General features: G+C 47.3%; 1 protein-coding gene across 4 annotated transcripts in view; it reads left to right on the forward strand.

Moving 5' to 3' along the window:
* The window catches only part of Dgk (diacyl glycerol kinase 1), a 563,049-nt gene that overhangs the window by 412,163 nt on the left and 126,377 nt on the right, over positions 1–24,509 (forward strand). For all 4 annotated transcript variants that reach the window (XM_050179474.3, XM_050179478.3, XM_055071476.2 and 1 more), the window contains one exon: positions 5,697–5,860. In XM_050179474.3, the coding sequence (XP_050035431.1) occupies positions 5,697–5,860 (164 nt within the window). The remainder of the gene's footprint in view (positions 1–5,696; positions 5,861–24,509) is intronic.

Raw genomic sequence — 24,509 nt, forward strand, 5'->3', positions numbered from 1 at the left:
CTGCGAGCACTGCGTGCCTGCCCCGATTCCCTCACACAAGCGTTGTTCAGGCTCGCGGCAAAGAGCTTATAAAATTGCAACATCTTCCATACTTTGAGATTCATTAATAAAGTGTTTCCACTGAAAGCGTGCCGAACGAACGAGGCATTCCAAACTCCAGCACACAGTGTTTAATATATAAGAGTGGCGGAGCTTCCAACGTTTCATCCCTTTAGAGTCGAGTAATCCTCGCAAGCTTCCTTTCATATCATGTGCCCTTAGTTTCAGAAGCTAATGAGTGAGGGAGGTGAAAGAAAGTTCAAATAAACAGACACGGTGAGTGCGTACAAGAAAAATGGCCAATGAACGTTTTCGCTTATTCATTAAGAATTGCCTTCTCCCTTGCGATGTCCCTAATTTTTCTTCCTGTGGCTTTGTGGGTCTCCATGGCCGCATCGAGAGGTATCCAACATAATATTAGAACAACTGCTCAACTTAAGATGAAGCTCTAGCTGTAGGCTGACTGGAACGTGCCAATTCAAATACTTGTAAAGCGCTGACATTCTTGCTTCAGATGACTACTGAACCGATTTGAAGGAAATAAGTCGCACTTAAGAGGAAGCTCACGTTTCTAACGGCTATTGGAAACACTATTTTCATTTAGCATCTGAGGTTTTTACAAATGTTGCCACGAATTTGCATATTAAAAGAAAAACATTTGCATGTGTATGTCATTCAGAGCAACTGATGCATCAAATACAATTTCGAAAAACAAGTTGTCACACCCTACGTAGAACGTATTTACGGGTATGGTTAAAAATTAAATTGTGGGGTTCTACGTGCCAAAACCACTTCTGATTATGAGGCTCGCCGTAGTGGGGGACTCCGGAAATTTCGACCACCAGGGGTTCTTTAACGTGCACCTAAATCTAAGTACACGGGTGTTTTCGCATTTCGCCCCCATCGAAATGCGGCCGCCGTGGCCGGGATTCGATCCCGCGACCTCGTGCTCAGCAGCCTAACACCATAGCCACTGAGCAACCACGGCGGGTACGGGTATGGTTGCTGGTTTTTCTATAGTGCTTATATATAAGAGACGCCTCGCGTGCGTCCTCTCCTACTTCCCGGTCATGCCGCCTCTTCGTCAGGCTGCGTTGCTGGACCACGCCGTCAGCGTTCACCGCCGCTGCTGACCTCCAACGCTGAGCCGGTAAGACGCGACGGGAGAAGTGAGAATGACGGATCACTACTGACTTTAAAATAGAGTGCGTGCGAGGAAGTTCTCAGTTCAAGTGAGGTACACGTACCCAAGGAAACATTTACTTTACGATCACTGATTTTTACATTTCGAAGCAAAAATTGGGGACTTGAATGCAGGTTGCATTGTTGGCTGTTCTTTTACTTTGACGAAGAAAACGGCGTGACATGAAAACGGTTGTAGAAGTTCCCTGAACAGCTTCTCTATATTTAATAGAAAAAAAGGAAAGAAAGAAAACAATCGGTGTAGTGAGCGCTGAACTTCAGCAGCCGGGATTGGAACCTGCTGCGAACAGCTGACGCATTGCAGCCGTATACCGCCAAAGGCACCGCTGTGTATGTCCCGCCGCCGCGTTGGCTGCGGTCAAGAGAGTTCAGTGATGAAGTGTCTGCTTTCAGGCGCTGTAGATTTCGCTTGTCTGCATGAACATTAAAAAAAAAAAAAAAGAGATCAGGCATCTTGTTCAATGTGCCTGTTTCGCCACCGTGCGGAGCACTGAGACATTGAAATTCGTACTTTCTGCAATGTACGTATCATACACGCACAGTGAGTAACTATGTGTCGTTAGTCACTGCACGCAGCATAAAAATGGGATATGCAGTTGCTGGCACGCAGTCAACGAACCAACTTACTCAGCTTCTCCCTATCGGATAATTTTTACTGTGGCTGTGCAAACCACATGACCAACGCTTTCGCGACAAGTACAGGGCATGCAGAGCTAGAGGCCGAACCTCCTCAACTGATTTTGTGAACTTTGCCTTCAAATTCCGATATTTTACATCTTTCTGTCATTTTCCGAACTAAGTAAAAGCGAATCGAGTCTTTGACCACTGCCACTGCTACCGCCACTGCGAGCCCGTCGCATCGAAGTGTTGATGTACGCAACAGCAACGCTTACTGGAGAGATTTTCTTGTTCTCTAATTCCTACGCTTCTTGGCAAACAGCCTTTGTCGCCGAGACACATTCTTTAAAATACATGCGACGAAGGTTGCGCATTGGTGAAGTCTTCCGTGTATGAAGCTTGTGCTTTGTGATCACTAAACGTCAGGTGAAGTTAGCGGTCAGACTTGTCTTTCTGTTTCTTCACGTCCAACGATTTTTATTGCGTTTGTCTTAGCCTTCGAAAATGCGCCAACTAGCCCAACTGGCTTTGTTAACCATGCTAGGCTTTCCCTTAAAAAAGAAGATCATGCGTCCATGATAGCCATGTGGGCTTCGAAGAGGAACAGTTCTGCTCCCAACATAACCTTATTATACTTTACCACCCGTAGCAACACGCCGAGCTTAACGATGCTCGAGCATTTGGAAGTGCTCAGAAATTTACTTGGTGAGGCTTTAGCTTCGCAAGGCTACTATTACTTCGGATTGACGATGTCATGGATTATCGCCATTATTTCAGGCGCCGGCGCGTGTAAAGAGTTCTGGCTACAGCAATTAGGTTTTTTTTTTTTTTTTTTACTCGGTGCTGTGGAAATCCATATGTTGACATTGTACGGACGTGACTTCTTCTACGCGTTCTGTTTCGTTCTAGTTCATTGTATACTGATTCGTTCTATTTTGATCCATTCTACCTTATTCCATTCTGTTCCTTTTCCGCTGCTACGCGCCGGCTCGCGCTTTCGCAACTTGCCTCTCTCGTTGCGCTGCGAGCGTGAATAATCCTTTCACGTTCCGGTTATGCCTCCTTTTATTGCTCCTTCGGACTAAAGATCCCTGCGTCTATCTTTTTTTTTATCTTTCTTGTCCTCATCGCCTATTTGTCACGGCGGCGAAGCGACACTGCGAAGAATATAGATAACTATAGGGAAGGATAAAATAAAAATGAGAGCCATTGCCCAAGCATCAGCGCAAGTGGACCTTCGCAGCCTGAATTCTGCCCATGCCGCCCCCCCCCCCCCCCCCCTCACTGCACACCGAAAGAAATAACAAAAGTAAGCGGGAGCAAAGCTTCACAAGTGCTGCGGTGAACTTGCATCACAAAGGAGACCCGTTGGTAGACGGCGGCGCGCAGTTAAATATGCATGACTTCCCAGAATAGGCGTCCAAGTGTGGTGCGCACTGGTGCAGAGCCACGAAGCAGCAGGACCGGGGAACTGAACCGAGCACGGTGTGGGGTACGTCTTTGTCACAAAAATTGCCCGAGCAAAAGGAAGAATTCTAGTCCGACGGCGTTCGCGTTTACGCGCCTATCGACCTCGTTGAAGTTTGCGAACAAAGGCGCGTTGCCGCGGCGACTTGCCCCTTGCTCCACTGTGCAGCCACCAGTTGTCGCAGTTGGCGCCCCGTGTTTGCACGCTTGTGTCACTGTGGCCCGTTGTAGGAGAAGCGAACTCGTCATTATGGATTGTACTAGCAGAATATAAACGCCCGTTGCTGTATAGCACCATCGCGCGCCTTTATACAAGCTGGAAAACAAAATCGTACATCCATCTTTAGCTTGCCTATACTGATTTGGGGCAGCATTATTTTGACCGTCCGGGAATGCTTAAAATTTCAAATCTTGGTTTTCGAACTGCGCACTGTAAATGAAGGTTTTTGTTCTCTTCTCTTTTTTTTTTTTTTTTGCGTAGCGGCGCTGCAGCTTGTGGTCGCACCACTGACGACGAAGATCAGCTACAGGTAGAACGTTAAGCGATCTGGCCAGCGCTGTCGCAGTGCGAGCCGGGGTGGAGAACAGCGCGTGTGGAGGCACAACGGCGGCCTCCTACAACGGCGTTTCACATTTTCGCTCTTCTTGCCAATAACACGCAAGTCCATTTTCGCTTGGCCCGTGACAAGCCTCTGCTTGAAGGGAAATGCATCTGGCGCTTCCGTTTCGCACAGAGTTCGGTAGTACGAGCGCCCGTGCCATGCCGTTAAGTGTGCAATGGCGGGGAAGAATATTGTTTATATTCGAGGCAATGTGCATATTTGCAATGTAATAGTTCCCATGTCTATTCTGCGTGCGCTATTTGAATTGAACTGGTGACGCAAGTTTGGCGTACAGGACACGACTTGCATATCACTGTAAAAAAATTCCGTCATTATACAGAGGATTTCCGTCATTATACGGAGAACTGCAGGTAAAAATACGGAAAGTATATCATATTTCCAAAATACGGCAAAATCTGCCGTTAATATACGGAAAGTGCTCTCCGTTTTAAGCTTTACGGACATTTCACTGTAATCATATACCCTGGGTCAGGTTTCGCGTCTCGTCGGCCATGAGAGCAGCCCAGCTTGTGACCAGTTCCGTCTACTAGAGACGCCGGCACTCATATTTTGCCCCTGCACAGCATATGCACTCAGGAGCGGTAGACTTCAGCGACTTCCTTGGCAAACGGCCGCTCATTCTCGGAGGACTTCATCTTACATATATGTTCCCGCACCAGATGTCTTGCAAGTATTATGTGCACTCGTGACAACATGGGCTATGCTACAAATGTAGCACCGCACGGGACTAAACTCAGTGTTTTAAGAATGACATGGTGTAATTAACTCTCTCGTTCCCATTTTCTCCTGCCGAAGTGCAGCATAGCAAATCTCTGCCGACTTCCGCCTTTTCTCTCTCTGTGCGCATCCTGTGCTCCGGTGAAAGTGACGTGGAATTGTTAGATGAGAAGGCAGTCGTTTGATAATGCCAGGCACGCATGGCGATTATGAAAGGAAAAATTGTGAGCACTTCTGACCAAAGCACGAGAAATCGTCAATGATAGATTTCACAACCATGTATATATATATATATATATATATATATATATATATATATATATATATATATGTTTCTTTTCCTGTAGGTTTCAATCCATGACACGGGAAGGTTCACTGAAGCTATTTATTATACCGTAAATGGTGCATCATTTCTTAATGTTGTGTTTATTCACCGCTGCAGCCTGCTTGTGTATCTTCTTTATTGTCTAGTAATAGTCATTTCGTACGGCCCGATGCAATCGCCACTGTACGGAAGATTTTGCGTCGCAGCTATTTTTTGTTCCAGCTTCAAAACAACCAGTCATGAGTCACAGTGTATTGTGCAAAATTAACTGAATGGCACAGTAATGTAGTTGGTTTGTATCGGCGTTTCCTTCGCTGGAATTTTCATTGAATACTGTAATGAAGGCCAGCGAGCGCGTGGCTATCAAAACCCTCAGTGTTGACGCTGCCAATTTCTCACCACTAACGCACAAAATCGGCTTTCAAGAGCTTCCTAGCTTACAAAATTATACGAGCGGAGCAAACGAATGAATACCTCCCCGCGTTGGCCCAGTGGCTACATGGCGCTGCGCTGCTGAGCACGAGGTCGCGGGCTTGAACGCGGCCGCGGCGGCCGTATTCCGATGGGGGTCGAATTCAAAATACCGTGCATTGGGTGCACGTTAAAGAACCGCGTGTGATCAAAATTGCGAAGATTTTTGCGGGCCCTGCATGTGCGAGAGGGTGGCCTATTATGCTCACCATGTTGCGCGGTTCTGTCCGCAGAGCATGGTGCTCCGGGGCGCGCCTGGAAGCGGCGAGCGTCCCGAGCCGTGCGACCCCGGATGCAGATGACCAGCGCGGCAGCTCGGCCCGGCAAGACGCCATGGCCGTCAAGTGGGAGAAGCTCTCTCCGGCGGAGTTCCAGCAGCTGCAGGACTACGTTCAATGTGAGTGCGAGGCTGTACGCTTCGAAATCGCCACTTCGCTTACGGCTCATCACAGACAATTATACGAACGTAAGTTGAGAAAAGTTTGGAGACAACTTTGAATCCGTAAAATAGTGCATTTCATTTCTGCTTCCGCGCTTCTCTTACAAGTTGAACACAGATATATTTCGCAAGTATCTTCCAATAGTCAATAAATAAATAAATAAATAAATAAATAAATAAATAAATAAATAAATGGAGCGAATGGCTCGACTTCGGCATCACGTGAAAAAAGCACACTTGGCATTAGGGTTCATGTTCGAGCCACGCCGACAGCTGAAGGCCTTGATAAAGGGCGCGAAATTTCGCACGGCAACGTTGCACTCGCTCGAGGTCTTCACGCCGTCGAACTGCCTGCACGTGCGCTGGCAGAAGGTTAGAAAGAACACTTGCTCCGCGGTAAACTCTCCGAGCGATGCCAGCTTCTCGTCCGCGGATCGGCCCGTCTTCTTGAGAGCGTCGAGGTAGGATCTGTGCGTTACCTCTAAAGATGGAAGACTGGGATAAAAGCCCTCAAAGCTCATGTCCACGCAGGGGGCCGTTACGTACATCGATTCCGCCTTATTCAGCGTCCACCCGTTTGGGCCGACAGTGGCGTGACCGCCATCGATGGCTCTGAGCAGAACGCTAGCGAACGCTGCGCCGAGTCCACCGTAGTTCATGGCTGTCGTTCCTTCCGGGTAAAAGAGTGGCGCCGACAGCGCCCCAACTGCGACCATGAAGGAGTTGTTGAACACGTTGTACAACAGGTACGGGTCACGACCACCGTGCGGAGTTGACGTGAGGTCGGTGTATAAGTCTGTGCCTAGGTGTCGGCGAATGACGGTTAGTGACTCGATCATGTCGCGAGCGTAAATGTCTCGAGAACCCGGAAAGTTACGATAGAGGTCTGAGAGCGTCTTGTCAATCATGAACTGTTGGTCGGGCAGCACATTAATTGTTAATGCCTTCACCTGTTGCAGCATGCTTTTCTTGGTCTCTTCTCGTATCCACTTAGTCTCTGCTAACATGTCTATGGTAGTCTGGATAACGTTCTGCAAAATTGCGTCCACCGTTGCACGGTGAACGACGAGCTTCTTCGCGACAACGTAGTTCACGGCGAGGACAGGTTTGAACAAGTCTTCTACTTGGAGATGGCAAACAAGTGTAAAGTTCTCCGGCAACGCGGGGTAGGCCTCGTCTGGATCGTAGAAGTGCGGCGTTCTGTTGCTGACAAGGTTCGAGAATATTTTGTTCAATACTCGAGCAATGTGTTGCAGCACTGCGGCGTTGTCATATTGCACGCTTATCCCACCGATTATTTCGAGCATGTTGCTGTCAGTGAGCAGTATGTGGTCTTGCATGACCACCGTAAAGGCTGGCGCCAGGTGTTTATTGAGGAACTTTAACCAAAGGTCGCTGCTCCAGCTCGGCGTCAGCCTAGTTATGTTCATGATCTGGATCGCCTTCGGCTTAAACTGCAGCCGGATGTCCGACAAGTCCCGGAGAGTCTGCAACAGTGACGAGAGAAATGGGTAGACGAGTTACGCTCAGTGCACGGCAATACCCGTTGACGCGTACAATAGTGAATATGCAGATACCACGCACTGTGGGAATCGATGTAAGCGAAGCTTTGTTTGCTGATTGCGTTCATTGACGTCATATGGCGGTGATATATTGACGGCATACGACAGACGTGACGTGATGTGAAATGTTACCTTGCCTGCTCCGCTGGACGCTTTATGCAAGCCTTCGTCTTCTCGACACTAAGGGCACACTTCGGCGCCATTCTGGGTTGTAGCTTTGTAGCTGACAAAACTGCATCCCTCTCTCTCTCTCTCTCTCTATTCTCTCGTTAACATTCTCCTTGTCCCATCCCACTACTGTCGTTGCTGTTATGGGTGAGCTCGGGGACAAGCGCGGCAGCGCCTGCACTGCATTTGTGTGGGGGTCACGCCTATAGTTATACGGCGTCAAGATGGCATTGTGCACATGCTACGCGGCGTAAATATTGACACGAGCTTCTCGGGTCGTCTTTCCTTTGTGCCACACTCCTGGCATGTACTAATGCGATATCATTAAGGGCCCCGTGTCGCAGAAAATCCGTTGTCAACGCCGCGGGCGTAGCTTGGCGAATAATCATTCTCGCTCAGGCCCTCCACGTGGCACATATCTTGTCTTACATTCTTTACAAAGTTATTCCTTGGAATTTTGAGAATGACAGCTCAGAAACAAATGTCATGAAACAAAACACCGACTGCACCTGCATTTTATGTTTTTGTGACATGGCCACGTCTCAACTATTTCCCAACGTGGTCGGCGTTGGTGGAATGCAGGACCACAGCAGCAGCAGCAGCGGAAAGTCGAAGAAAGAGGCAAAGAAAGCTTCGCTTTAAAAGCGCGAACGTAACTCTCCAAAATGGAGATCCCGTGACGTGCAGGGCTGGAATGAAGCGCGACTCCCGTATTGTGTTATATTGGCGCCTGACCAGGTGTGTTCCTGAATTTTTACAGCCATATTGTATAGCGTATTTTTTACAGTACCATTCTCATACTGTATTACTTACAGTACCATTCTCAGGGGCCATAATAATTTATTTGTGTTATTTGCCTGAGTTAAGTCACGGAAAACGGTCCCGAGTCATGATAGCGGTCAGCGTAAACGGACTATCGCTGCGCCAATGAGGTCAACAGACAGGTGGTGCTATTTATGCCAAGAAAGTTATGAGAATACGGACTCTAGGTAAGCGTCGCCTCGCGAACACCCGCTCAAGCAGGAGCTTTCTCTTACATTTTTCTTTTCCTTATTGCTTTTTCTTTACTTTCTTTTACGAGGACACTGTGCGTCATTGAGCGCGTAGAAAGTACACAGTTATATAGTTTCAGATGGGGCCCAGTGAACGCGCCTTAAGGGAAGCTGTTCCTAATCTTTCATAGGACAGTGTGCTGCGGAGTACAAGGTGCAAGTCTGGCATTGACGCTATACTCCTGTGGTAAGTTTTGCCTTTACCATAGGGGTCCCAAAAGAACATATAGCGCAAGATCACGTGCAAAATATAAGGCGGTGCGATAAGCAGACCGATGGTTGGGTGGGGTCAAAAGAATGGACTGTGGGTTAGTTGGTGCGGCATCAAGTGCGTTAGATACAACAAAGTGACAAAGCCGCCGTACAGTTCCATTACTTTGGGCGCGCACAGGGCGACAAAAAATACAGGCACATGGTGATACTCCAACCACTGCGCCTGTGCCCGGTTTCGATGCGCAGCTTGATGCGCTCGAAGGAAGATGGCCTCCCTGTGTACTCGAGCCTATCGCTAGAACTCAGGCCTCAAAAGTTTTGATTTCAGCGACAAGCTGGAGCATACAAGGTGTGGGGGAGGACGCTCTCTTTCTTCGAGTGCACCAGGCTGCGCATCATAACCGGGCACGGAGGCAGTGGTTGAAGCAGTGTCATGTACCCACCTTTTCTGTCGCCGTGTGTGCGCCCTTTGCCCTACAGTGTACATGAGTTCGGTTGAGGCGCTGACCTTTAGTATAAAGTTGTCCATGGTGGCGTCTTCGCTGTTGTCGTCGACCTGGGTCGGTTCTCGATTGACCCAGTAGGCGTCGTATCGGCCATAGTCTAGAAGCACGCCCAGTGAGCCGTTTCCGCCTGCTTTGAGTACAGCTACGGAGAACCACAAGGGCATGCGCCAGTTGATAGCCAGGTCCAGGAGCACGTCCAGGGCGTGCACCCCTTCGTTGGGCACTCCACCTGGTACGGCGCCCAGATTCCTCTGGCTGAAGAAGTGGCGCAAGAATAGCGTGTTCTCGTGGCTTGCATCCGCATCCATGTCGAGACATCGCTGCAGCAGGCCGGCTGCCTTGACGATCGGCCGTGCATCCGGGTAGAGCCGTAGCCTCTCCAGCTCCAGCGCCGTTTGCTTCGTCCACCTGCACGTGCAGATGAAGGTCGTGGTCGTGAGGCCGGTGCTATTGGAACATTAGACTATCATACAGTGTGCACCAACGGCTGTGCCGTTTTGCTGCTGCGCACAACTGCACAGATTTGTTGTTACCCATTGGCACTTATGTAAGGGTGAAATGCAGAGCCCACCGAGTACTGAGATTTCGGTAAGCAGAAAAAAGCACAATGAGACGACAGATATTTCATAGGAGACGTCCACTAAGAGCGTCATCACACGGGGCAACATGTTGGCCAACATTGCCTGCAAACAGTGTAAGAAATGCTCTATGAACACGAACACTGGGTCTGTACTCAAAAGGCAGTTCAAAGGCTAGGAACATTGACTTTTTTAGAACAAGCGAGGCTTGAACACATTGCGACTGAGCGCGCGTGGTGTGCCAAAAAATTTGAGAAAATACGTGATTAGATAAGAGGCACAGGCCCACGCCTTGATGTGCTTGCGCACGTACTCTTATGGAGAATTGAAATACGAACAAGCTAGGGCTAATTAGAACGCGGTCTTTCGTTTCTGCTTCCGCCAGCATGTCCAATATCGACATCACTTCGAATTGAATTGACTTTTGGGGTTTGACGTGCCAAAGCCACGATTTGACCATGAGGCACGCCATGGTGGGGGACTCCGGGAAAATTTTGACCACCTGGCGTTCTTTGAGGGCACCCAGTGCACGGGACACGGCCTTTTTTGCATCTCGCCCCCGTCGAGACGCGGCCGGGATTTGATCCCGCGACCTCGTGCTTAGCAGCACGACACCATAGCCGTTAAGTCACCTCTGCGGGTGGTCATCACTTCGACTCGTATGCTAAAATTTATTTATTTGTTTATTTACTCATTTATTTATTTATTTATTTATTAATACTGTCTGCTCTTTGGTAGGACTATATTACAGGAGTGGAGTTTTGGAAATAAAATAAAGATAGAAAACAATAATGTGAGGTCTATGCTATCTTCGGCGGCAGTATAAAACTAGCGCTGCGAGTCCACGCTCTCGGTTATTATACTTACGAATGATCTTCTAGTTTGAAATTTCTTGTTAGCGTTCCATTTGTGCATGGCTACACGCCACGCGCGCACACACGCACACACATACACACACACATGATTAGCCATGGCCTGCTGCTGAACACGAAGTCGCGGGTTCGATTATCATTGCCGGATATAGTTTCCAGGCGCTAAGTTCAATTAGTCAAGATGCATAGCTGCTTTGCGTCACAATGGGTCGAGTTGGCGCACGGACCTGTACCAGAGGTCCTCCTGGAGGCTCCGTGAGTGCGCCGAGCTAGTGAGCCAGGCGCTGCAGACGAACGCGCCGAAGTCCTCGCACGGGTCGAGGCTGCGGTTCAGCGTGGCCGACAGCAGGAATGCGTGCTGCATGCAATCGTCCGTGTCGCAGTCGGCATTCTGGTGCAGCGGCGATGGTCGCGTGAAGGCGTACACCACCACGACCAGGAAGGTGAACGCCAGCATGGCCGCAGTGGCTCCCGTCAGTGAGAGGAAGCGGCGCGGCGGCAGGTCGCCGGCCACCGGGGTCGTTTGGAGAGCGGAGCTCTGCGCACAATGGGAAAGCGTCGGTAGAGAGCACTCACCGACAATACTGCGATTTCAGCGAAAGTTTCTTGGCATGCGAAAGTGATCCTTGCATGCTACGTATATGCTCTAAATGCAATTTGTTAAAACCGCATTTTTTTTTTTAGATTCGTAATAATGACTGCTAAACGAGATGTTGTATGATTTATGCGGATACAAAGCTGCCTAACGGGCAGTGCCCTCTGTCAAACTATGGTCCGTTAGTCACTGCCTCCTCTTGACTTTACGATGAATTGAAAAAAAAATCATGTCAAATATGCTATGACGAGAACCCATTTTGAACACGTCTACAGATAACTTAAAGTAGCAACAGCGTTCATATTTTTGTCGCCAGGGTTTGTGTTTCTAGCTGATACCATGTGATGATGTCGTTGTAGTAATGGTTGCGAACTCGTTTCATGCTGTCTGCGCCATCAGTGACAATTTCAAGCAGCGCAATCAAGCTGCTGTTACGAGTTGGGAAATGTACGGCGTGAATTAGACGGTGCCAACACTGCATGCAAAAAATAGATGAACAACATTCCAAGTAGACCCTTTGTGGAGCCGCGATCGCATAAGGCCGGCGTGGATGAGAAATACCGAACAGAGGTGGCCCCTTACGAGACCATTTCACTGTCGAAGACTTCGGAAAGCGCTTTTCTTTGTACTATAAGACACTGACACAATAACACCCAGAACTCACTATAGACATGTCAGCATTCTCAGTAGAAATACTCACAATCAGGCTTCTTTGTTTTTGTCGCTAGAATATTGAGTAGTCACTAGCCATTCCACTCTGAATACGCCGGTTCCCCAGTTACGCCGGTCAACGAAGCTAAGAGCGTTGGGACGGGTAGTTTCTTGGGAGGAGGACGATCCGAGAAGGGCCCCTGTTCTGCCGCAGAATTGGTTAGGCGTACGCTTGGCGTGGAACAAGTGAACGTGACACAAACACCAGCTGCGGTGCCGCAGTCTTTCTTGCACGTTGCCTACAAGTGCTGACTGTAAGAACTTTTGATAGTTTCGCCGTTACTTAGCAGGTGTCCGCACAGCTCCTACTGTCGACTTCACTCTCCCTCCCCCATAACAGCTCCTTGGTAGGGTGTTCATTGGTCATGGTTTAACGAGAACTCTCGTCTACAGCGAACCGGTATGCTCGTGGAAATGTCCACTACTTTCAGACCGGTTGATTATTGTCGTTAAGTCCAGAACCCGTTCTTGTCTGTACTGTAGGAGGCGAAATGCGATAAGATGTCAGAAAAATCAAGCGTAGAATCTATTGGAATGCATAACAACGTGACGCCACAAAACAGGAGCAAGTTAGTCAGTGTTCGCATATATTGAAACTAAGGCGAGAACAATTTGTCTCCGTGTGTTATACATGTAGGAAAAAACGTACGCTCTCGGACGAAGGTACACTCCTTTGGGGCGTATATCTGTCACACAACGATAATTATAATCTGCCTTGCTTGCGCTTCCTTTTTTGAAAACGCCGCGCCCACTACTTTCCTGTCAGGGATGCTTGTCATGCTGATAACGCGTATGCCGTTCGTTACTGAAGTACCGGAGTCGCGGCGTTAAAAAAAGGAACTGGGGACAAGACAGATGACGTTTATTGCTGTGTGGCAAGATACGACTGAAAGGGTGTAAACTTTTCTTAGAGTGCAGTGTAATAGGCTAGCAGGTTACAATTTTCAGTATCTGGCAGCGGGCCCTGCGTCTAAGGTAAGCATATGTACGCTTCATGTGAAGGAGACTATATTATATCACATTTTAGTTCGTAAGTAAGCAAGGAGTCACCGTCACAACCATACAGTGTCGAAGAACCAGTTTACTTACATTTCAGTGAAGAAAACTAGAAATGACTTCATAACATCTTTTTGATGATGATAAAGTCGCTCGTATATAGATCTGCAGCACTCACTTTATCACATGAATTTCATTTCGAGCGAAACAATTAGTAGTATAAAGAAAACTATGCATTATTAGCACTAACTTACTCGCAGAAGCACTGGTATCATTCAGTTCCCGAAACTTTCAAGCTGTTAATATTGCGAGGTTGTGAAAGGTGGCTTTAAACCACAGTGAACTTGTTTCTTCCGAGCGCTCGCTTGCATTGTGAGGTGCATTTCTAGACCAAGCCAGGAAGCTCAGAAAACACGAGGGACTCGTCGAGGTTGCTCAGTGGTTAGGGTGTCGAGCTGCTAAGCACTAGGTCACGGCATCGAATCCCGGTCACGGCGGCCACATTTCGATGGGGTCGAAATGCGAAAACACCCGTGTACTTAGATTTAGGTGCACGTTTAAGCCCAGGTGGTCCAAATTTCCGGAGTCCCCAGCTACGGCGTGCCCCATAATCAGATCGTGGTTTTTGCACGTAATACCCCATAATTTAAAAAAAAAAATACGAGGATATACGCGGGTAAATTGCCGTAATCCCCTCTCATAAATGCGGCGCTAGTTTATTTACTAGTACAAGCATAGCTTATCCTCTCACTCTGTTCGCTTTTGCTAAAGAATCGTTCGCACTCGCCACAACAGTTGTATCGAGGCACTGGGGCAATCCAGAAGATTCTCTGTAGGTCTTCGTATACTGAACAACAGATCGGTGGAAATCACACTAATATTTAGATCTGTTTACTTTGACAATGGGCTTAGTGAGAGCAGCCAGAAATATGTCGACCTGTCCTCTTTAAGACCGCGTCATCGACACTAGGGTCGCCTCCGCTCTCCGCGCATGCTTTTTTAAAACCTGACAACGGCGCATTCAGCGCCTGGTTTGTGCCAGCTTAACTCAAAACCACAGAATAGCGAAAGGCTGCAGAACCAGGCGTTTATTATAACGAATGCAAAAGGCTTGCGCACTCACAATTGAAAACACCAGACGACAGTAACAAAAATACGTGCTTATATGTTGCACACGCAAGTCTGGAACATTTAGTTTAGCAAGGTCACAGAATCACTAGCGGTAGATTAACAACCAGTATTAATTTTGTTTTGTGCGCAAAGTTGTTGATGATTTGTTAAATATAGGTATTAGAACGGGTTCCTAAAATCTGCGTTGCGTTTCCTCTTGAGCAACGACATTTCTGTGATTCTACGCTGAAAAAATTATGCTGATCCAATCCACATGTTGGAATCTGAGAAGCAAAGCTTTCGTGAAGTGTAATGCCGTGTAATTGATTATGTTAAAGCGAAAGCCTTGTATGCCCCACGAAGGGAAATAAATGTGGAGGGCTCTTAAGCTTCGCCTTTAAGAGTGTAACGCGATAGCATTCAAAGTTCCCTGACTGCTTGGCTATGGTGTTGGGCTGCTGAGCACGAGGTCGCGGGATCGAATCCCGGCCACGGCGGCCGCATTTCGATGGGGGCGACATGCGAAAACACCCGTGTACTTAGATTTAGGTGCACGTTAAAGAACCCCAGGTGGTGAAAATTTGCGGAGTCTCCCACTACGGCGTGACTCATAATCAGAAAGTGGTTTTGGCGCGTAAAACCACATAATTTAATTTTTTTTTATCCCTGACTGCTTCTCACGCTTCCCGGCAACTGGAGCGCATGTAACCGTAATGTTTACCAGGAATCGCTAACCGCGAACGCTATGCACCAAGGCGGCCTTTCTGGTAGAAACGCAGACTCTTGCGTGGGCCACAATACGGTGGAGGCGAGTGCCAGCTGGAGGTATTGCAAGGAACCGGGCGCGCCGCTCCGTGGCCTCCAAGATATCCGCACGTCGGCGCGCGCACTTGGCGGACGCCGTGGCCGGTCTATGAATGGTAGAAATGTTAAAAATGTGTTTCATTGAGTTTCTGTCTGATATAATTATGTTTTCTTGTATAGCTAAATTGCTATCCGACGCTATCATGTCTGCAGATGGTGTGTAAGTCGTAGTTTACCATTATTTCACGTATTTTAGTTTGAGAAATTCAATTATTTCACCAAATCCTTGCGCCACATGGAGGGCCTGGGTATGGGTAGTTTCGAAATCTTTTTGCCGAAACGACGCCGGACGCTGACGCCGTATTTTCCTCGACACGGGGACCTTAACGCTATCGCATTAAAACCGGGCGTCCGTCCGGCGTTAACATCCGATGGCACCGAAAGCCACGTGATCAAGTGGTGGCGTCCCGCTCCCGGCGTTGGACCTGCTGTGGCTCGCACTGCGAAATGCCATAGCGTGCATCCCACGCCCTGGTCCACACCCCAAAAACCGACCTGGACCACTCGCAAAATTGAATGAAGGTGGGTTAAATTGAATTAATATGGGTTAAGGTGGACTAAACTTGCTACAAATTAGGTAGAGCTTTAATGTAAGGTGATACCTTAGAGAAGTCATGCTTTCGCATTCAAATCAAGTAAGGATACTTAAGTGGCTGTCCATTTTCGTGCACACCATTTTGCGCCTTACTGATTATCTGCCTGCTAGTGAAGACTGCAAGATGCGGTTACGCGCCACGTGACCTACGTGACCACGCATTTCACTGTCGCTCTGGAATGACCCCCTTTGCTCTGAGACTACATGTATCGTCGGCACACCAACTAAAGCGGCCCCATCTTTCAGGTCGAACACGCAATAGTATACTGCAATTTACTCGGCGGAAGGCCGAGCAAGCAGATGCGCCTAGTGCTAGATCGTAGCAAAATAGGCAAAGAAAGGTTTCCTTCATTAAAGGAATTGTGCTCATGATGATGTATATTTGTTGCAGTGGGGATATTTAGGTGTCATTTGCTTTATCACTGAGTTATCTTGTAGCAACCAGGGCACCTGTAAGCCGCAATGACAAAAGGCCGAGAGGCTTTGAAAAGAAATGTTCGCTTTACGGTTAAGTAAAGAAATAAAAGTAGGACGCGACTACTCTTTGGAGGAGCGCTTGCAACAAAGGCCTATGTGCTTCCGCACTGGACAGAAGGACGCCCTAAAGTGCCTTGAAAATCGCCATTCCAATTGCACCATCTCCCTTGCGGCACTCGGTCTCACCTGGAGCGCCTGACCGACGCCTTGATGTTCCTTCTTGGGTGGAACTCCACCACTGGCGAGGATGGCAGCGGAATCCTGCTTAGGCAGCAGCACGATCTCGGGTATCGTTTCCGGAGCAGGTTCCGGATGGGGTGTCGGGTCTGTATGGTTCATGGTCCTCGCTCAGAAATTTCAGTCTTACGGCCAGGTGTAGATACACGTGACCACTATGGGGGATTACGGCAACCGTAATTGATGATGATGATGATTTATTTAATGGCGCCAACCCACTGAGGGGTAAAGGCCACGATCCGGGTGGTAATATGATAAAAAACAATAAAAATTAATGAAAAGTCGAAGATAAGAAATAAACTGATAATAAATGAAATAAAATAGTGTATAATAAGATAGGGAGCCTTGCATAGGCTGCAATGGTAACATGAACTGAATATTAAATATACGTAAGGGGTAGACGAAAAGAATGAGTAAGTTACATTTTAAATAATTATGTTCATAATAATATTACTGTGAACTTGTGTTTTAATTATTTCAATTTTCTAAACTAATAACTTATTGAGGAGAAATAAATCGGTCATGGAAATCATAAATATTAATAAGGCAATATTTTTGCGTCACAGAGGTAATTATACATGGCTTGGCAATCCTTCCTGTGACTGTATCCTAATACCATTGCACCTAGTGAGAGTTGAACAGTACTGCATAGAGGTAGTCTTAAATTCCGACGCGGAACTTCTAAAGATCGTTTTCTATTAGTAAAAAACCGCCGGCACGATAGTAAAAAGTGATTGATTGATTTCGTCTCATCGCAGAGTTAGCGTAACAGGGATACCGCCAGACCACGTCTGCACAAGTAAAAGTGGCGGAATATGGCGACGCAGCTTTGTAAATAATACTTCGATTTGTCGGTTTAGACACCATTGTCGGTTCCAAAAATAATTTAGATGCATAATGTCCCACATGCATAATGTGTCCCGTGTCTGCGGGGAGACCGAGGATGCTGCACTGGACAAATTGCGATGTTAATTCAGGGGGGAAATACATTTGAGCTAGACGACATTGCGATTGCCTTTGCTGTCATGTGGCCCCAAAACTTCCACTGTGCATATATACCTAGGCATCTGATAAATTGTATTCTTTCACTCTACGAGATAATTCAGCTGCATGCGCATTGGACGCATTTTGCCTTGCCCCTCGGAAGTCACGTATGGGGCCGAGTACACAGTTAGTATCGCCAACCATGTAGAATAGGTGGTTGTATAACAAAAATGGGGAGAGTCTTGCAAAGAAGCTACTGCGGTTTGAACGTACGGCGGGCCCATAAGCATTCAATGCCAGAACTTTCCTCTCGCCCCAGAAAAAATCAAAAGCTATTACACGACCTTCCGAATCAAATAAGCGGTGACTTCTTTGCGGAAGCACCCTACGAAAAACAACTTCTACACGACGACATCGCCCGGGGCTGTATGAAAATTATGCTTTTACAGAAAATTCATCACAATACCTTTTAACTTACTGCTTGTTTCTTGCTACGCTACTGAAGAAAGAAGAGGCCTAGTTTTTTTTCTCACGGCAAAAATTAATCATTTCTCTCTGCTTATCTCTGCTAGGAAATCCTTGTGCGTTAATTGTCAATATGTGCAAATACACGGTGGATTAGATGCGCACAAAAGTAGACTAAGGCAAATGGCTTACCACAAATAAGTTGCGCACTGAATCGGCTTCCTACATCGTTGCAACGGGCAGAACGCAGCGAAGTAAAAAATTCGCAATTCCGCCCGAAAGGCGAAGCACCGACTACAATAGCAAATTAGTAGATAGCTGTACGCATTGAAGATAGTAGTTTTATCGACTGTGAAAAATTGTAAACATTCTCTTACTAACTAAATTAACAATGATAGAATGTGTAAGCGTGAATCAATGAGGACGTAGATAAAAACAGACACACGGAGACAGCGCTGTCTTCGTGTGCCTGCTTCTTTCTACGCTCTTCTTAAGTCTCGCTTGCACATTTTACTGTGGATTCAAACCAACTAGGCCGTCAACGAGTTTTAACTAAATTAACCAGCACGGTGTCACGCGCACACAGGTAAACATGAATGCATATCGCTCTATGACAGAGGAAACAGTCTCTAAAAATGCTAGAGTTAGGAATCGCTGCAGCAGCCGCGAGCCAATTGACCTCCGTGCACCTGTCGTTTCAACGCGAACGAAACGTCGAAAGCACAGCGCATACGAAGCTACCGACACTATGCGCACTCTGCAAACATCGCAGATCGCTTTGAAGATGATTCCCTCGTGGGCGCGCACTTTAGCCACGTCGCAGACCGCTTTCAAGACACACGAGCGATGGCAACGCGCCCTTACGGCGTCTGACAAAGGCGTCTGCTACAGCGTCTGCGATTCGCGTGGCCAACGCCGTAGTAGAAGCCGTGGTTGTCTCCACTCTGTACGAAACGGCGGGAGAGGAGGACATCAAGGCACCCTGGCAGCCGCCGGAAAAGAACGCCCCTCCTCCTTCGCCTGACCCCACTGCCTCGCGCGCCACAGGAGAGGCTTTTGGGAGAGGGCACGCATCTGAGCGGCGTTCACCAGCTCACCCTCACGCGCGTTCACGCATACGGAACCGCACGGCGACGGCGACGGTAGAAATGTGCGTGGGGTGTCCATATAATTGCTGTCGTAATAAAAGGGCATAGGAGTATAACAGCAGCGAATGCGAAACGGGCGCTCCTCATGTTCTTCACAACCGCCGTGGTTGCTTAGTGGCCATGGTGTTGGGCTGCTAAGAACGAGGTCGCGGGATCGAATCCCGGCCAGGACGGCCACATGTCGATGGGGGCTAAATGCGAAAACACCAGCGTAGATATATTTAGGTGCACGTTAAAGAACCCCAGGTAATCTGAAGACCCTCCCCCGCTACGGCGTGCCTCATAATCAGGGCCGGTATTTTATAGCGATGCCTTTTCCGATTCTATGCTTTTTCAGGCTTTTCGCGCTTGGCCAGTGGTCAGAGCGACGGTCTGCCACATTATCAACGGGATCAGGCGGCCGTGTGTGGTGGATGATAAGAATAGCATAGAATAAGGCATAAGGCATCGCTACAAAATAGCGGCCCAGATCATGGCTTTGGCACGTAAAGCCCCCTAATTTAATTTAATTTTTAATTTTCTTCACATAGGTTAGCCGGAAGCAAGCTTATTCCTAAGATACCAAGGTTGCGGAGGCTCGCACAGGGACGGGAACGCGATGCGTCTGCGCCGAGCATCGTTCCGTCAGTGCGGCCTCAGCCTCGTAGCGGGGAGCAGAGGAGAAGCAACCCTTGCGGGCAGCAGAAGTAAGGCGCCATCGTTGGCATGTCTCCGAATCGGAGACAACGTTCATGTTAGTGGTGTTTCGTGGCACTTTCTTGCATTTTTGGAGGGTGTCGCCGTTGATTCTGATGACGCAGAACCCTCTGAAGACAGCATTTTCCTGGCGTTTTCAGACGCCGTTTGTGAGCGCGTGTGTCTCACATTCACGGCTGTTTGGTACCACACGCAAGCGCTGTCGTTGTCTTGACAACAGGCGCGATATATTTTATTAGGTATCCTAATATTAGATATATTTTATAGGGCATCGTAATGTCACTGCTCAGTCGAAGTTATTTTTTAACTTGAAACGACTAGCTTTCTTTTTTCTAATTAGCCTAGCATTTACATTAGCCGACCAAAGTAAATAAACTGCGAGCGGACTCCAGCTGGTTCAGCTCTCTTTCAGAGATGAAGAGCAGATGAACTACGTTTTTTACGGTGGAGCTTCTTTGTAATTCTTCGGTTGTTACCGCCTATTGAGACGCTGCCGCGAAGCTGCCGTGAAGCCATCGCGCCGGAGGTGACGTCGATTAAGTGGCACACGGGACCCATGGACAATAGTATTGTGTGATTGGCTGCTTCATTTCTTACCTGTCTATCTTGACTGTGTCACTTTTCTATCTATCTATCTATCTATCTATCTATCTATCTATCTATCTATCTATCTATCTATCTATCTATCTATCTATCTATCTATCTATCTATCTATCTATCTATCTATCTATCTATCTATCTATCTATCTATCTATCTATCTGTCTGTCTGTCTGTCTGTCTGTCTGTCTGTCTGTCTGTCTGTCTGTCTGTCTGTCTGTCTGTCTGTCTGTCTGTCTGTCTGTCTGTCTGTCTGTCTGTCTGTCTGTCTGTCTGTCTGTCTATCTATCTATCTATCTATCTATCTATCTATCTATCTATCTATCTATCTATCTATCTATCTATCTATCTATCTATCTATCTATCTATCTATCTATCTATTTTTGCTTTTCTACAATGGAAGAGTTGTCAACTACTGCGTCATAGCAGTTCCTTTCTAGATGACAGATGACCGACGAGCACGACCATGACAGCAAGCAAAGTACTCGGTACCTTTGTTTTGTTTTGTTCTTTGTTCTGTTTTTCTCCTACGAGAAGATTAGCATCACAAGTGTCGCCACTTACCAGTTGGCTTGTTCCTTTTGATTGCACTAGCAGTTAGAGAACTGGCCAGACGTCACGAGTTCGAGCTTCCGGAAATTGTCCTATCAAATAGGCGCAGTGCTTGTGAATTCCGGAGCTGTTCTCCACACTATTACTTATTTTTTTAAGCCTAACTACATTTAGTCCGCCGTATTGGCTCCTTGGTTTTTACCGGAGATTACATGTGGGTAAATGAGGTCTGTGCCGTCAAATGGGTGTAATCTCACTCCAGCATTCTGACCAGAAAGCGTTGACTGGTGGAATTGGTGCATGGGTAAAAAAAAACACCAATGAAGGACTCGGGCGCACTCACGATGAGCCGCAGATCCCTCACGTCGCCGAACCACGAATTGGCGACGTCGGCGAAACAAGACGTCAGCTGTCCAATAAAAGCAGATGGAGGGTAAGGACGCGACACGAGCTTGGTGGAAAAGAACTGGCGTGCGGCACTGCTATCCTTATCACCGAATCTTGGGCGGCCACGAAACAGCGGCGCGGCATTTCTAGCTGAACCTCTCGTGAAACCGTACATTGAGAGGGGGTTCCACAAAATCGAGTGTGTGTGTGTATATATATATATGTATATATATATATATATATATATATATATATATATATATATATATATATATATATATATATATATATATACACCGTGGCTGAACTGTAACGAAGCTGTCAGAGGAATTGGCGACGGAAATTATGTGGTGTGACGAAGTCTGCGGGAGCGCTCAAGAGGAAGAACGCAAGGAAAATAGGACGCCGGCTGTGACAAGGTTTGCAGCCACCGTCGAGTAGAAAGCCAGAAAAAATAAAGGTGAAAAGGCGCCTCATAGTGGAGACGAACAGCCGTAGGGCGACGTGTGGCGAAGCCGGGAAAAAAGCGTCGCCGTCGGAGAAGGCGACAGGGGGAATTAAGGAAGAAAAACTATCGATTGCCGCTCTCGGAGGCTGCGCTACCAGCGTGCACCTTTTCTTTCCTATACTTGTCACTTCAACTTGCTTCATTCTGCTTTCTGCGCTTTTTTTTTTCCTCTCTTCTTTTCGACACCCGCGAATCGCGCGAAACTTTGGATGAGCGTGCTATCTATCCTCGCTCTCGTCTTCATCTTCTCGGCTTTGAGATGCGTCCGCTGTTTCCTTGCGCGGCGGCTGCTACCATTGGCTGTGGCTTTTTTGGTCGACGAGTGCGCGTTTCTTCGTGTGTTTGCTCGCACACCTCGTGCAGCGTGGTGCTCGAGCTCCGGCCGATATTTACGCTCCCAATCGGCATCCTTCTCGGCTACTCGCTCTCGCGTAAAACCCCGTGGCTTATCTGCTGACTGCAGAGGCTCGGTGGAATCGGTGCATACGTGCGCCTCTTATGGTTTTCTCGGTTTCACGCTCTTTCGTTCTCTTTACTGCGTGTCGCTCCTTTGACTCTGGTTGCAGCGCATCCCCCGTGCAGTGGGCCTCAAGGTAGAGCATTCGTTGCCTTACAGTGATGGCTGCTTTCCCTTTGTGAGCGTTGTGGACTTTGGCCGCCTCCTATCTAAAACGGCAGCCTAGTAGAAGGAATGTTAAATCTGTAGAATATTTTATATATACATTGATTGCTTTTGGCAGATTTAAGCGTCCGCATATATGTACCAAAGGGACGCTCTCTAACATTTATTTATTTATTTATTTATTTATTTATTTATTTATTTATTTATTTATTTATTTATTTATTTATTTAAACTTCCAAAAACGGACCTGGAGGGGTAGGTCGGTGTGTTTAGAGGAGGAGGACCGCACGCCCTGTCGTCTTTCTTGACCGTGTCAATCGAGCGCTATGATTTCAATGGATGCAGCGAACCAACTAGCCCAAAAACTGTATTCCTGGGGGGTCCCGACTATTTTTAGTTTTCAGCGAAATTTTCATATGAGGTGGGAAAACGTCTCTTTAGAAAGGAACCAACCTTTCTTTTGCGAAAGTTAGCACGGATTTCTTTAAGCAAATTCTTATTTCACTGAAGCTAGATAACCGAGTTTTAACGACTTGCAGATTTTGCAAATTCGAAGGCCTATCACTCTAAAATTAACGAAATGTACCCCGTTATGCTTTTTTCGGTAAATCTACACCACTAGTACTATTGACCCTCTAGAAGTTAAATTTATGCCACTCATAGTATGTTTTCTTGAAAAATTGCACAACTTGGTTTTTGCGCAACTTCCTCTGACTGATCCCGAAATGAAGGTTTTTTTGGACCCTTTTAGCTAAGGCGATCAAGCTAAAAGTATTTCTGAAATTTCTTCAAAAGATTTTTCGCAAACCTAATAATGAAGTATGCAACTACACCAAGTATTTATTTCGTTGTAAAATTCCAAAAATGCCACTATTGCAGAAGTAAACAAAGTTCGAAAATGTTAGAAACATTTCAAAAATAATTATCGCCGATCTTTATGCAAATTTTATTGAATACCTGGTACCAAGGACTGTTAAATGTAGTACTGCAAAAAAACACGTTGCGTTTTTTTCTTTTAGGTGAGAAAATATAGCCTTCTTTAAGACCCATGTATGGTCATCCCAACAATGTGTCTCGTTCTAATAATTAAATAAAAATCGCGGTCATATTGAATTTTGAATTAATTATTTTTGTTCAAAAAAAAGGAATGACTGAGGTTGTTTCCTGTTTGCCTCTTCTATTGCGATAGGAATTATATGGACACCCCAGGCGCATTTCTGCCGTCGCCGTCAGGTTTCGTGTGATTGAAAGCCTACGAGGGTGAGCCGGCGAACGCGGTTAAATCTCGCGTGCGTGAATGAAGAGCGCGGCCCAATGCGTGCCCTCTCCTGTCCCGCGAGGTGGGGGAGGGGCAGTCAGGCGAAGGGGGAAGGAGTTCTTCTCCGGCAGCTGCTTGGGTGCCTCGATGTCCTCCTCGCCCGCCACTCCGTACAGAGTGGAGACAACCGCGGCGTCTACTGCGGCGGTGGCCACGCCAATCGTGGACGCCGTAGTAAACGCCTTTGGTGGACGCCGTAGGGACGCGTTGCCGGTGCTCGTGTGTCTTGAAAGAGATCTGCGGCGTGGCCAATGTGATCTGCGGCGTGACCCGCACGGGCTTCATCTTCAAAGCGACCTGCGATGTTTGCAGAGTGCACGTAGTGCCGGTAGCTTCGTATGCGTTGTGCTTTCGACGTTTTGTTCGCGTTGAAGCGAGGGATGCATGAAGGTCAATTCGCAAGCTACTGCCGCGATTCTGCACTCCAGAATTTTGACAGTGAGTTTCCGCGCTCATCGAGCGAGATGTGTTCATGTTTACCTGTGCATGCTTGGCACCGTGCTGGTTACTTTAGTTAAAACACGTTACCGGGCTAGTTGGTTTGTATTCATGATAGAATGTGTAAGCGCAACTGAACGAGGACGTAGAAAGAAGCAGACACACAGAAACAGCGCTGTCTCTGTGTCCTTCTTTATACGTCCTCGTTGAGTCACGCTTACGCATTCTATCATTGTTAATTTAGCTTACAAAGTTTATACGGCCGATAAAACAACTATCCTTACTTCGTACAGCTATCTACTAATTTGCTATCGCAATCGGTGCTTCGACTTTCGGGCAGAACTGCGAATTTTTT

The sequence above is a fragment of the Dermacentor andersoni genome, chromosome 5, assembly GCF_023375885.2.
Source record: "Dermacentor andersoni chromosome 5, qqDerAnde1_hic_scaffold, whole genome shotgun sequence".
Lineage (NCBI taxonomy): Eukaryota > Metazoa > Arthropoda > Arachnida > Ixodida > Ixodidae > Dermacentor > Dermacentor andersoni.